This window comes from Gopherus evgoodei, chromosome 18 (assembly GCF_007399415.2).
Source record: "Gopherus evgoodei ecotype Sinaloan lineage chromosome 18, rGopEvg1_v1.p, whole genome shotgun sequence".
Classification (NCBI taxonomy): Eukaryota; Metazoa; Chordata; order Testudines; family Testudinidae; genus Gopherus; species Gopherus evgoodei.
Genome location: NC_044339.1, coordinates 10,492,088 through 10,505,376, shown reverse-complemented (window position 1 = coordinate 10,505,376; position 13,289 = coordinate 10,492,088). Strand labels below are relative to the sequence as shown.

General features: G+C 49.3%; 1 protein-coding gene across 3 annotated transcripts in view; it reads left to right on the top strand.

Moving 5' to 3' along the window:
- Positions 1 to 655: 655 nt before the first annotated feature.
- The window catches only part of LOC115636843, a 75,343-nt gene continuing 62,709 nt past the window's right edge, over positions 656 to 13,289 (top strand). Inside the window, exons 1-8 of one of the 3 annotated variants that reach the window (XM_030537468.1) lie at positions 656 to 737; positions 6,243 to 6,433; positions 7,164 to 7,637; positions 8,272 to 8,374; positions 9,032 to 9,143; positions 10,350 to 10,414; positions 10,841 to 10,970; positions 11,387 to 11,483. In XM_030537468.1, the coding sequence (XP_030393328.1) occupies positions 6,251 to 6,433; positions 7,164 to 7,637; positions 8,272 to 8,374; positions 9,032 to 9,143; positions 10,350 to 10,414; positions 10,841 to 10,970; positions 11,387 to 11,483 (1,164 nt within the window). In that variant the 5' untranslated portion in view covers positions 656 to 737; positions 6,243 to 6,250. Of the gene's footprint in view, positions 738 to 1,014; positions 1,430 to 6,242; positions 6,434 to 7,163; positions 7,638 to 8,271; positions 8,375 to 9,031; positions 9,144 to 10,349; positions 10,415 to 10,840; positions 10,971 to 11,386; positions 11,484 to 13,289 lie in introns of those variants that run through there. The other 2 variants (XM_030537470.1, XM_030537469.1) reach the window with 2 other exon arrangements.

Here is a 13,289-nt window from a genome sequence, read left to right as displayed (position 1 = left end):
AAGTACAGTTCTACTGCCCTTTGTTCATACCATAAGAACAACATTTCATTATCCCCTTGCATTCAAGTGATTTGTAACCCAGCTCCAGCCAAAATCTATCACTTGGGCAACACAGCTCTGTTTGCTGGATACCTAGGTAGATTAGGTGTGAATGTAAATACAATCTGGTCCTGAAGCCTTCCCCCCCAGCTCCTAACTCATCACTAGCTGTCAGGGAGAGCTCATTTAGACTTTGCTTACAAATCATAATTTGAAATTATTAGGTTGGCCAACATCAGGGAAATGAATGCACTGACATTGGCATAAAAAACAACAGCTGTATAAGAAAGCTAGTCTGTGTTCATACTTTTCAAATCTATTGTACTTTTTTCAGATACAGGTATTTCCATACACTTTTAAAGTGTGTATGAATGTTTCAATTTCCAATCACCAAATTGGCAATATAGCATGAAACTAGTTCACCAAACTGGTGGGGAGGGCGTTGGGGAAATTCAGAGGGGTTGTAGGGAAATCCCTGATCCCAGCTGCCCTGGGGCCTAGCCGGGGGGAAGCACCGGACACGTGAGCCAGCCGCCCACGTGTTCCCTGCCAGGTGCCTGGGGTTGGGGGGGAGGAAACTGGCCCTTTAAACTGAGTTCCAGGCCGTTGCGGCGTTGCATGCTGGGGACGGGCGCCCTGGCCAATCAGGAGGCGGCTGGGGGGGGCTTTTTTGCTACAAAGCAGAAAGCGACTGGAGGGTGAGTGCGGGGCTGGGGAGTCCCCGGGCTGCTGGGGGTCCACGCGGCTGAGGCAGAGTTCGGGGTGCTGGGGGTCCGCGTGGCTGCGGCAGAGTTCAGGGTTGTTGGGGGTCCGCGTGGCTGGGGCAGAGTTCAGGGTTGTTGGGGGTCCACGTGGCTGGGGCAGAGTTCAGGGTTGTTGGGGGTCCGCGTGGCTGGGGCTGGAGCAGAGCCCGGGTTGTTGGGGATCTGTGGGGCTGGTGCAGAGCCTGGGGTTGGGGCTGGCGAGTGCTGTGACCCATAATTCTGGGCACGGAGGATCCAAAGCCCTATCGCCCCCGTGTCAGAGTCAGCCCCGCAGCTGCTGCTCCATGCGACCCCGGAGCCTCCCACTGGCCCGTGGGGGACGTGCCCAGCCAGCCCCCCATGAGCTGGGAAAGGATCCCTCTGCTCTCTTACAGGGGATGCGCAAAGACACCCATCCCCGCGGACTGGGTCTTTCAGGTGACATTGCAGCCAGGTCTCTGCCCAGCTCAGTGTGGACATGAAAGAGCCCTGCGGCTTTTAGTGAGAGGCGGCTGCTTCGCTCCCCAAGTGATCAGAGCCGGAGAAACACCGTGTAAAGAGCAGATCAGACCTGCGTGTAATCCGCGGGGTGCCCCAAGGCCATACACTTCTCCTATCTGGCTGGTAGGGCCTCTCCCCTCGCTGCTGTGAGTTATGTTATGTTCGGTTGTTTCAATTGTGTCCTCTTCACCCAGGCTTGCTGTATGTACAGGGGTTTGATCTGGGTCATGTGTCCAGCTGCCAGGGTAACAGGCACATGTAAACAAATCAGATGTGATTTATACAAGGTGCTTTGGGACAAAGGGTGCTATAGAATTGTAAATGTAGGAGAAAATCCATTTTCGCCAATGGATACATGTTATCTACAGCCTGTTCAGGAAGGATAGGCAGGGGAAAAGAGGAGTTGCCTTGGATAGCAAAGATGTATACTGAGGTTGAAAGAAAAGTGAGAGGCAGACCTGTTGAAAGTCTGTGGGTAAAGATAGAAAGGGTAAAAACTGTGGGTGCTGTCATGATCAGGGTCTTTGACAGGCCACCTACCCAGAGAGAAGAGGTGGTTGAGGCTTTCCTTAAATAACTAACAAAATCATCCAAAGCACATGATTTTGTGATGATGGGGAGATTCAGCTACCTGGAAGTCTGTTGGGAAAATGATACAGCAGGGCACAGGTTATCCAGCAAGTTAATGAATGCACTGGAGATAACTTTTTCCTACAGAAGATGGAGAAAGCAACTAGTGGAGAGGCTATTCTGGATTTGATGTTGACGCATAGGAAGGAACTGGTTGAGAATTTTAAAGGTGAAAGGCAGCTTGGTTGAAAATGATCATGAAATGATTGAGTTCACGATTCTTAGAAGTGGCAGGAGGGGAAACAGCAAAATAAAGATAATGGACTTCAAAAAGGCAGACTTCAGCAAACTCAGAGAGTTGGTAGATGATAAGATCCTGTGACAAGCAAGTCTAAGTGAAAAAAATGTTCAGGAGAGTTGTTTGTTTTTCAGATACATTATTAAAGGCGCACAAGAGCAAACCATCCCAATGAACTAGGTCAGATTATGAAGGATGACATTTTTATTCATATATAAATATATACACACACAGGTGCATGAAAGGGTCGCAGGAAAACATTCTATGAATACAAGAGGAAGACCAAGGACAGGGCAAGTCCATTACTTAATGAGGAGGGAAGGACAATAGCAGAAAATGCTACAATGGCCAACGAGTTTTAAATGCCTTTTTTGTTTCAGTTTTCACCAAAAAGGTTAGCAGTGACCAAACTAACATAGTGAACATCAATGTAAATGGGGTAGGATCTGAGGCTAAAACAGGGAACGAAGAAGTTAAGAATGACTTAGACAAGTTAGATGTCTTCAGGTAGGCTGGGACCAGGGCCGGCTTTAGGGCAATTTCCCCCGGATCGGGCCCTGCGCCCCTAAGGACGCTCCGCCGATGTGCCACCGAAGGCACCGGCGGCTAATTGAGCTGCCGCAGAAGTCCTGACACTGTCTTTGGTGGCTGCTTTTTCGAATCGGGCCCCTGGCTGGGACTGATTAAATACCTCTTAGAACACTTAAGGAATTGACTGAAGAGATCTCTGAGCAATTAGTGATTATCTTTGGGAACTCATGGAGGACAGGAGAGATTCCAGAGGACTGGAAAAAGACAAGTATAGTACCTATATTTAGAAAGGGGAATAAGGACAACCCAGGGAATTATATACCAGTCAGCTTAACTTTGGTATCCAGAAAGATACTGGAGCAAATAAATAATCTGTTTCTAAGCACCTGGAAGATAAGGTGATAAGTAACACTCACCATGGATTTGTCAAGAACAAATTATGTCAAACCAACCTAATATCCTTCTTTGACAGCACAACAAGCCTTGGGGATGTGGGGAAGCAGTAGATGTGGTATATCTCAACTTTGGTAAGGCTTCTCATATTGTCTTACATGATCTTCTCATCAGCAGACTAGGGAAAGAGAGCCTACCGTACGGTGGATGCACAACTGGTTGGAAAGCCGCACCCATTTTTTTTATCAATTGGTTCACCATCAAATTGGAAGGGCATATCATGTAGGGTCGTGCAGGGATCTGTCCTTGGTCTGGTACTATTTGATATTTTCATTAATGACTTGAGTAATGGAGTGGAGAGTGGACTTATAAAATTTGCAGATGACCCCAAGCTGAGAGGGATTGCAAGCACTTTGAAGGACAAGATTAGAATTCAAAATGATCTTGACAAACTGGAGAAATGGTCAGAAATAAATAGGATAGAGTTCAATAAGGACAAATGCAAAATACTGTGCTTAGGAGGAAGTAATCAACTGCACAAATACGAAATGACTGCCTAGGAAGGCTCTGGGGGAGTGGATCACAAACTTAACATCGTATACACTATACTGTATGTTATACAGTTGCCAAAAAAAGCGAACATCATTCTGGGCTGTATTAGCAGAGTGTTGTAAGCCAGAGCCGAGAAGTAATTCTTCCTCTCTACTCAGCACTGGCCTGGCCTCAGTTGGAGTACTGTGTCTAGTTCTGGGCACCTCACTTCAGGCAAGATATGGACAAATTGGAGAGCTATGAAAATGATGAAAGGTATAAAAAACATGACCTACCAGGAAAGATTAAAAAACATGGGTTTGCTTAGTCTGGGAAGAAGACTGACAGGCACATAATAACAGTCAAAGTTTGTTATAAAGAGGAGGGTTATAAATTGTTCTCCTTATCCACTGAGGACAAGCTAAGATTTAAACTGCAGCAAGGGCTATCTAGGCTGGACATTAGGAAAGATTTCCTAACTGTAAGGGTAGGTAAGCCCTGGAACAGATTACCTGAGGAAGTTGTGGAGTGTGTGTCATTGGAGGTTTTTAAAGAACCTTTTAGACACACACCTGTCAGGGATGGTCTAGAATGATGATACTTAATCCTGCCTTAGTGCAGAGGACTGGACTAATAACCTCTCAAGGTCCTACATTTCTATGATTCTTTCCTTTATAAAATCCCTTTTCCCTGGCTTCTGGCCCAGCATGCTGGACAACGAGGCCCTCGTCCTGTCAATGCAAGTGTTGTTTTTACTGGTTTTACCAACGAGAGAGGCAGCATGGTCTAGAGGCTGAAGCATAGGATTGGCTGTCAGTACGCTTGCCCTGTCTGACTCACTGATTCACGCTCTGGCTTTGGGAAAGTCATTTTCCCTCTTTCTGCTCTAGTTTAGCTCGTCTGTAAAACGTGGGTGACAATAGTGACCTACATACTTCTCCAGGGTCTGCTGTGGGTTAATTACTGTGCACAATGCTTTGAATGTGTACATTTCTAGGAATTACTAAAATAGCTATGATTAAACCAAGAAGTAATTTAAAACCCAGGCCAAAGTTATCAAACAGTTATAGGTGCTCCACCCCTCTACAAATAAGGTCTGGGGTTTGCTGCCTAAGTTTAGGCTAATTAATATAGCAGGTTTTCACATTCTCATGTTCAGTGCAGGGTTATTTAAATCCAATTTCATTTAAATATTTGTTTCTTTTGATGACCTTTTCACATGACCTTCTTGTGAACAAACCAGAGAAATGCAGCCTAGATGATCTACTATAAGGTGGGTGCAAAACTGGTTGGAAAACCGTTCTCAGAGAGTAGTTATCAGTGGTTCACAGTCATGCTAGAAGGACATAATGAGTGGGGTCCTGCAGGGGTCAGTTCTGGGTCTGGTTGTGTTCAATATCTTCATCAGCAATTTACACAATGGTACAGAGAGTACACTTATAAAGTTTGCAGATGATACCAAGCTGGGAGGGGTTGCAAGTGCTTTGGAGAATAGGATTAAAATTCAAAATGATCTGGACAAACCGGAGAAAGGGTGTGAAGTAAGTAGGATGAAATTCAATAAGGACAAATGCAAAGTGCTCCACTTAGGAAGGAACAATCAGTTGCATACATACACAATGGGAAATGAAAGCCGAGGAAGGAGCACTGCGAAAAGGGATCTGGGGGTCATAGTGGACCACAAGCTAAATATGAGTCAACAGTGTGACACTTGCATAAAAAAGCCAACATTATTCTGGGCTGTATTAGCAGGAGTGTTGTAAGCAAGACACGAGAAGTAATTCTTCCATTCTACTCCGCCCTGATTAGGCTTCAACTGGAGTATTGTGTCCGCATTTCAGGAAAGATGTGGACAAATTGGCAAAAGTCCAGAGAAGAGCAACAAAAATGATTAGGGTCTAGAAAACATGACCTAGGAAGAAAGATTGAAAAAAATTGGTTTGTTTAGTCTGGAAAAGAGAAGACTGAGAGGGGACATGATTATTTTCTAGTACATAAAAGGTTGTTACAAGGAGGGGGAGAAAAATTGTTCTTCTTAACCTCTGAGGATAGGACAAGAAGCAATGGGCTTAAATTGCAGCAAGGGAGGTTTAGGTTGGACATTAGGAAAAATGTCCTAACTGTCAGGGTGGTTAAGCACTGGGAGATTCCACAATTTCCCTAGGCAATTTATTCATCATTGGAGTTTGTCTAACCTGCTCTTAAAAAACACCTGTCAGGGATGATTTAGATAATACTTAGCCCTGCTGTGAGTGCAGGGGACTGGATTCTCAGAGTCCCTTCCAGTCCTATTATTCTGTTTTTGTTTTTAAATCATGGTGGTTTATTTCCTCTGTTAGGTTTTATAATCTCTCTTTCTAAGAGCACTCCGATTTGGGGCCTAAATTATTTGATAACGTCCCATGGGGAAGAGAAATGAAAAATGATGCTTGTTCTTGGAGTGCATAAAGCGTGGAGACTTTTGAGACTGATTCCTTTCTCAGGGGATCTGATAAAAACTCCAACTGTCAGAAGACCCTCCAGCACTTGTATCTCTAGAGAGGATTCCCCTCAATTTGTAACTCAATGGCTCCTCCTTTTCTGTTCCTTTGTGGAGTGCTCACAGTTATGGAGCCCACCTTTCTCTGGCCCTACAGGGACCGTCATGCAGAAGATGGAGTCAGAGCAACTGGAGAGACTGCGTCATGCAAACCAAGACCTTCTGGAAAGGCTCAAGGCGAAGCAGGAGGAGATAAAGAAAAGACTTCCTCGCAAGCCACTGTCAGCATCCTCTCTTTCCAGAAGAACAACTCCTGCAGAGAGAGCTGTCCCTGTTCCTAAGAGAGGGGTATGTGCTGAGCTGAGCTGGGCTGGGCTGGGCTGGCTAGATAAGAGTGATGCAAAGGGGCAATGATGCTGTAGCAGAAATGCATTTTCCTCTCTAACTGTTCCATGCCTGGAACTGAGGTTTCCTACTCTAAAAGGCGTTTTTCAAACCTGCAGTGCCTAGAGGCTCGGGGCTAGAAATGCTGAGATCCATCAGGCACAGGGCGGAGAAGCAAGTGGGCACCAGAGTGACAGACAGCAATGCTGCAGAGAGTTGCTGGGTAGATGAGGTGCATGTGCATGAGACTCGTGGTGCAGTCCAGTGGCTGTGGAGTCTGCTGGAGAAATAAGTGATCCCATGGTCTGAGCTCCATCCATCTAGCAAAGGCTCTGCCTCTCGGCTAGGGCAGCGTCTGTTACACACGTATTGCTAGCTGAGGTGCGAGGAGGTGTATCCTGGACCATTGTCCTTTAATTCCCCACCACCTCAGAGGTCACCCATAGCAGTGATTCGTTCCTGTGGGCGAAGAGGCCTGGATGTAGCCTGTTCACACCGACTCCGTACAATGATCAGCAGTGGCTCACGCCCGACACAAGGCCTTTTCCCTTCTCTCTCCAGCAGCCTCTGTATGACTGGCGCACGGCAGGGTGGGGATGCTTAGAATGGTAGGAGACTGAGTTATCGAAGAGCTAATTCCCGAGCTGTCTCTGGTCTCTGTGCAGTGACGTGTAGGTCTATGTGCTCGTTACAGAAGGAGAACCAAGTCTGTGGGATGAAGGGCACGACGGACCCTGTGACACTAGTGTCTGTGGAACCCGGAGCCAGCGCAGCCAGGGCAGCCCTTCGTTCGCCATTGAAACCCGCAGTGTGCGGCAGGGAGGGGAGGGGTGTGCTGCACTGCAGGGCGGGGGCGCATCCGGATTCCCTCAGGGCAGAACGAAGCTTCACACCCGCAGCTTCCATCACCAGAGAAACCTCCAGAGTGGCCAGAGACGGCAGCGCCCTGAGAAGCCCTGAGGAAGAATCCAGCCCTGTGGAACACAGAGAGAGCAGAAAGCAATCCACCATGCTCCACGGTGCCCAGGAGAGGGGCAGGCCACGGGCTGAGGCAGAGATGGCGCTGGGCAGGACCCCAGCGGAAGGGAGTGGCCGGCAGCAAACGGCCATTAGAGATTCCAGGACTCCCAAATCAATCCTGCTGATGCCTGGGGGTAAAGAAGCCAAGGTAAAAAGCAAGATGAGCATCGGCCTGAGCAGCTCAAGCCAGGTGGGGGGGGAAATAAACATCTGGGTCTAAATTGTTCCATTCCTAGTAGCTGAGGGCCCCTGGCATCTCACCCACCCTCTTCCCACTTCTCTGTGGAATGAGAGCCAAGCCCCCTCCCTCACCCCATTGCTGCCCTCACCATGCACTTTTGGGACAGGCAGCTCAGGCAACGCGGCTACTGACTGCCCGCAGAGGGCCCCGTGGGATATCTCCATTGTGCAGCTTGTCTCCAGAAGCACAGAGTATACATCTGGCACCAGTTGTTGCCGGCATCCTGCTAGGCAGCTCAGGGCAGCCTGGGGTAGCATTGTCAGCGCGGAGCTGGAAGTCGGCAAGCCCTGCATGCTGATTGCGGCTCCGCCACTGACTTTCTGCGTGGCCTTGGCCACGTGGTTCCGTTCTGCAGAGAGAGGTGAGAGACCTATCCAAAGCCAGGCAGTGAATTGCTGGTACAGCTGAGACTAGAGCCCAGTTCATTAGATCACAGCTGCCCCCCTTTCTATAGCTAGAAAATAGGTCCCCTTTGAGGAGCGCCGCGTCTGTGTAGCTGCATAAGGAGTCTCTAGTGAGCTGTGAACTCTTTTCACCCCAGAAGGAAGCCGGCCGAGTGACTTTTCTGTCGGACCCTGAGGAATACACCATCCCCGCCGATAGCTGGTCAGCACGTCCTTTCTTGGGCTACGACTGGATTGCAGGCGAGTCCTAGCCCCATCGCACATCCGTGGTATTATTGGGGTGATCTGGTTGATGGAGGGGCTAAAATCACAACTCACCTCCTGTACGGCGAACGTTACAGACCGAGGTGCAGGCCCAGGGCTGGAGACGGCGCGCCCTGTGGGACCAGGGCATAATGAGCTGTTGCCCCGGTACTGCTGAAAAATCTGCCGGTTGGCCGGTGTTCTCCACACAAGAGCTGCAGTTTTGCCAAGTCAGACCTGGTTCTCTGGTCAGTGCAGAGATGACCTGTGCTTTCCTGGGACGGCAGTGAGGAGACTGGCCAGGAATCCATACAGCTGCTGTGAGGCTGAGAGAATTCGAGGGGGGGCCCAGAGGAGCAGGGGAGGAACGAAGGAAACGAGGAGGAGAGATCATTTCAAGGCTTTTTGCACTAGCTGTTCAGAGTCACGGAAGTCACTGGCCCCTCTGGGTCTGTGGCGCTGCTAGGGTCGGTCCTTCAACAGAGGCAGTGTCTGCTTGGCCACGCTGCTCCCTTTGTGTCTGCTGGTCTGATCAGTCATCCTCTTTGGCACTCAGCACCCTGGTTAGCTGACAGCTTCATGTGAGCTTTCCCAGGGCACCTGTCTCGGATGCAGTTCCAGCTTTGAATTTCCTTCTCTGCTTCGCGTTCCCAGGGCTGCTGGAGATGGACTCGTCGTTGTCAGAGAAATCTGAGCAGTACTTCACTGAGCTCAGGGAGTTCCGGCAGGTGAACAAGGAAGCGTGTGTCCATGAGGAAGCCCTGGGGTAAGGAGGGGACTAAGGTGACAGAGAGCGCCAGGAACAAGGGACGAACTGGTGGGGGGTTTGCCACCTCCTCTGAGGAGCGGGAGACTGTGAGGATGGCTCATCCAGCCCATCAGCGGGTCACTGAGCGTTTGCTCTCTTTCTGGGGAGCAGCTGTTTGCTACTGAACCCGCGCCACGTGCACAGGGTGAACTGTATCATTCCCGCATGGCCAGGAAACCAGGGACATCTGGGAGCGACTGAAATGGGTTTCTGAATTAGTTCGTGTCATCAAGTACAGGAAAAGCTTTGTTATCCAGCATGGGGGAATGGGGGGTGCCGGTAAGTCAAAAATTCTGGTTAACTGGGAGTTATACTTACCAATGGAGGGGAGGGAGTTTGGGTGTGGGAGGAGGCTCAGGGCTGGGGGTTGGGGTGTGGGGCGCTGGGAGGAGTTTGGGTGCAGGAAGTGGCTCAGGATTGGGGGTTGGGATGCGGGGCTTTGGGAAGATTTGGGTGTGGAAAGGGGCTCAGGGCTGGGGGTTGGGACATGGGAGGGCGTGCGGGGCGTGGGCTCTTGGAGGAGTTTGGGGGGGGCTTAGGGCGGGGGTTGGGGTGCAGGAGGGGCTACTGGGCTCCGGTTCCGAGCGGCACTCATCTTGGGCAGCTCCCAGCAAGCAGCGGCATGTCGCTGCTGCTCTTAGGCTGAGGTGCAGCCAGGTGGCTCTGCATGCTGCCTCTGCCCACAGGCACCACCCCTGCAGTTCCCACTGGCTGCTATTCCTGGCCAATGGGTGCTCTGGAGCCAGCGCATAGGGCGAGGGCAGCGCACAGAGCCCCTATGAACTGCCTAAGAGCAGCAGGGACATGTCACCACTTCTGGGGAGCCACACAGAGCCAGGTAGGGAGCCTGCTGGCTCCTCATCAACCGGACTTTTAATGGAGCTCAGAAATGCCAGTTTCTCGAGATTTCCACTTGATAAAATGCCGGATAGCAGAGCTTTTACTGTATATTCAGCAGATCTGTCCTCTGCCCAGAGATGGGCATTTTGCTCTGTGAATAGCCCTTCGGTTTCTTGGTGCAAGTGTAAAGTGAGATGAGTGCTTTCCCCACCACGCCAGTCTAAAGGGAGGTCTGGACAGCAAGAGACCCCCTCAGGGGGATATTGATTGTCCCCATCACTGGCTCCAGAGTGCACAGCTGTGACTGAATCTTTGTTTCCTTAGGCCAGAGGCAGTGGATTTCTTGGCTCCTGAACAAGAAGCAGACTTGGATTCCAGTTCCCATCAGTGTAAGCTGAGATGCCTTCCAGATCTAGTTTCTAGGCACGGGCAGCTGTGCTCTGTGGCTTTCTTTTTGGAAAGCCCCGGCCTTAAGGCTCTTAGAAGGGATGCAAGAAGAATTCACAGTTCAGTCCCTCTCCAGCCCTCACTTCCCACTCCAAAGAGGCAGGAGTCCCTGGGTTGATGACACGAAAGAGAATTTCTGTTTCTCTAGGGTTCTCTGTAGTTAACCTGACTGACCGTGCTTTAAGTTGAGGAAGTTCAGCTAAATCTGCATCTGTTTTCAGAAAACAGTTGAATGGGAGGGAAATAACCATGTAAAAAGTACTTTGGGAGAACAGCGGGGTTTGGTTCTGTGTGGTGTGTACAGTGCATTGGTTAAGAAGAGTGCCACAGGCTATGAATGAAGTAACAATCTCTCCTCTGCACGGCAGGTGTTTATTGCTATCGAATAAACAGGCGCCTGTTTACCATCCCTGTGGATTCCCAGTCTGCGTGCCCCGTGTGTAAGACCCTGAGAGCCCAACACCCTCCGGAGACGCTGGAGGAACCAGCCTACATCAGGTCTGTACAGTGCTAGTAGCCCAAGTGTTGCAGGAAGCCATCAGGATAGACAGAGGGCAAGCTAAGCATGGGGGAGGAGGTCTCTTTAAGATGGCTTCTTACAAAGTTGCTGTCTTAGGGGAGAGGGAGCTCTGGGCCTTGAAATGCAAAAGGGCCAAATTCAGCTATGATGTCAGCAGGAGCAGCTCCCATCTGAAGTCAATGGGAGATGTACCCTCTTACCTCGGAGCTGAATTTAGTCCAGAGTCTGGGTGTACACACAAGTCCCTCAGGACCTTATCTAGAGCCTATTGACTTCAGCAGGCATTGGATGAGGCCCTAAGACTCCAGGTGTGGCAGGAGAAGTGCAGATGTCTTCTGCGCTGCGATGTCTCTTCTGGAGGACCTGCGCAGTTACTCCCTCTGTTTGGTTGCAGGGTCAGCATTCCCAGGTCCACCCTCCTACCTGCCTATAAGTACAAAATCCATCGCAGGAAGAGCTTTGAACCTGCAGACGATCTGGCTTTACCCTCGGTAAGTTTTCACCTTCCCATTTGACTGTTATGCAGGGGGCTGCATCATCACCAGGTGAATGGTAATAGCAGCATGTTAGAAAGACAAGAGAACCAAGAGCCTTGATGTGTTAATGCCAGAGCTGAACACCCCTAAACTGGGGGGAAGTTCAGAGCGAGGCTTTGAGACTGGTCTGATCATTGTGACAGCCAGGAAGAGCCAAGCTTAGGTGCAAACGCTGCGGCTCATGCCCGTCTGTAACACAATATAATTTATATAACCCTCTGCATACACGGTGTGTCCAAATGCTTTACACTGAGAGCAGATGCCTGCAGAGTTGGGTACAGTGGCTCTCCCGCAGACAGACAGACAGACAGCAAAAGAATGCAGCAGAGAGAGAAAAACAGGCTGTTGTCTTTACTGCTCGCAACTGCAAATAAACAGTTTTGCTGGTAAAATGCTGTGAACCGTAGCGTGTGGTAAAAGGAGACAAGCAGGATGAATGGATAGTGTGGGCCAAAGCGCCAAAGCAAAGAAGGCAGGTATTTATATAGACAAGGTGTATGTCTACATAGCAAAGGAAAAACCCACAGCTGGCCCGTGCCAGCTGGCCCGTGCCAGCTGACTCAGGCTCCCGAGGCTTGGGCTGCGGGGTTGTTTCACAGCTGTATAGACTTCGGGGCTCAGGCTGGAGCCCAAGCTCTGGGACCCTCCCACCCTGCAAGATCCTAGAGCCCGGGCCCAAGCCCCGAAGTCGACACAGCAGTGAAACAGCCCTGCAAGCGCAACCCCCACAAGCCCAAGTTGGCTGGCACAGGCCCGCCATGGGTGTCTAGTTGCTATGTAGACTTACCCTGAGTGGCTCGGAGAGCAAAGAGCTCCAGAGAGACAGGTCTGACCTTGAAACTTTTTTGTCACTGAAAACTGCAGATTTAAGTGGACTGAAACATTTTGTGAATTCGTGTCAATTTCGCCAAATTGTTTAGGTCAAAAAAACCCAACAACCTATAAAATATTGTTTTCCAGAAAAATAGAAGCATTTAGTTTTGACAATTTCCAAAGGAAACATTTTGATTTTTTTTCACTTCAAAACAACTTTTTGATTTGAAATTTCCTTCATAGATTTAAGGTCAGAAGGGACCATTATGGTCATCTAGTCTGACCTCCTGCACAACGCAGGCCACAGAATCTCACCCACCCTCTCCTGTAATAACCCCCTAACCTATATCTGAATTATTTAAGTCCTCAAATCGTGATTTGAAGACCTCAAGGTGCAGAGAATCCTCCAGCAAGTGACCTGTGCCCCATGCTGCAGAGAGAGACATAAAACCTCCAGGGCCTCTGCCAATCTGCCCTGGAGGAAAATTCCTTCCTGACCCCAAATATGGCAATCAGTTAAACCCTGAGCATGCGGGCAAGACTCACCAGCCAGCACCCAGGAAAGAATTCTCTATAGTAACTCATATCCCACCTCATCTAACATCCCATCACAGACCACTGGGCATACTTACCTGCTAATAATCAAAGATCAATTAATTGTCAAAATTAGGCTATCCCATCATACCATCCCCTCCATAAACTTATCAAGCTTAGTCTTGAAGAGATATGTCTTTTGCTCCCACTACTCCCCTTGGAAGGCTGTTCCAGAACTTCACTCCTCTAATGGTTAAAAACCTGTGTCTAATTTCAAGTCTGAATTTCCTAGTGTCCAGTTTATATCCATTTGTTTTTGTGTCCTTCCATTTGATTTAAAAAAACAAAACAGAAACCCTTTTGAAATTGGAACAAAACATGTTTTGGGTCAAGCAAAATAGTTACTTCGACCTG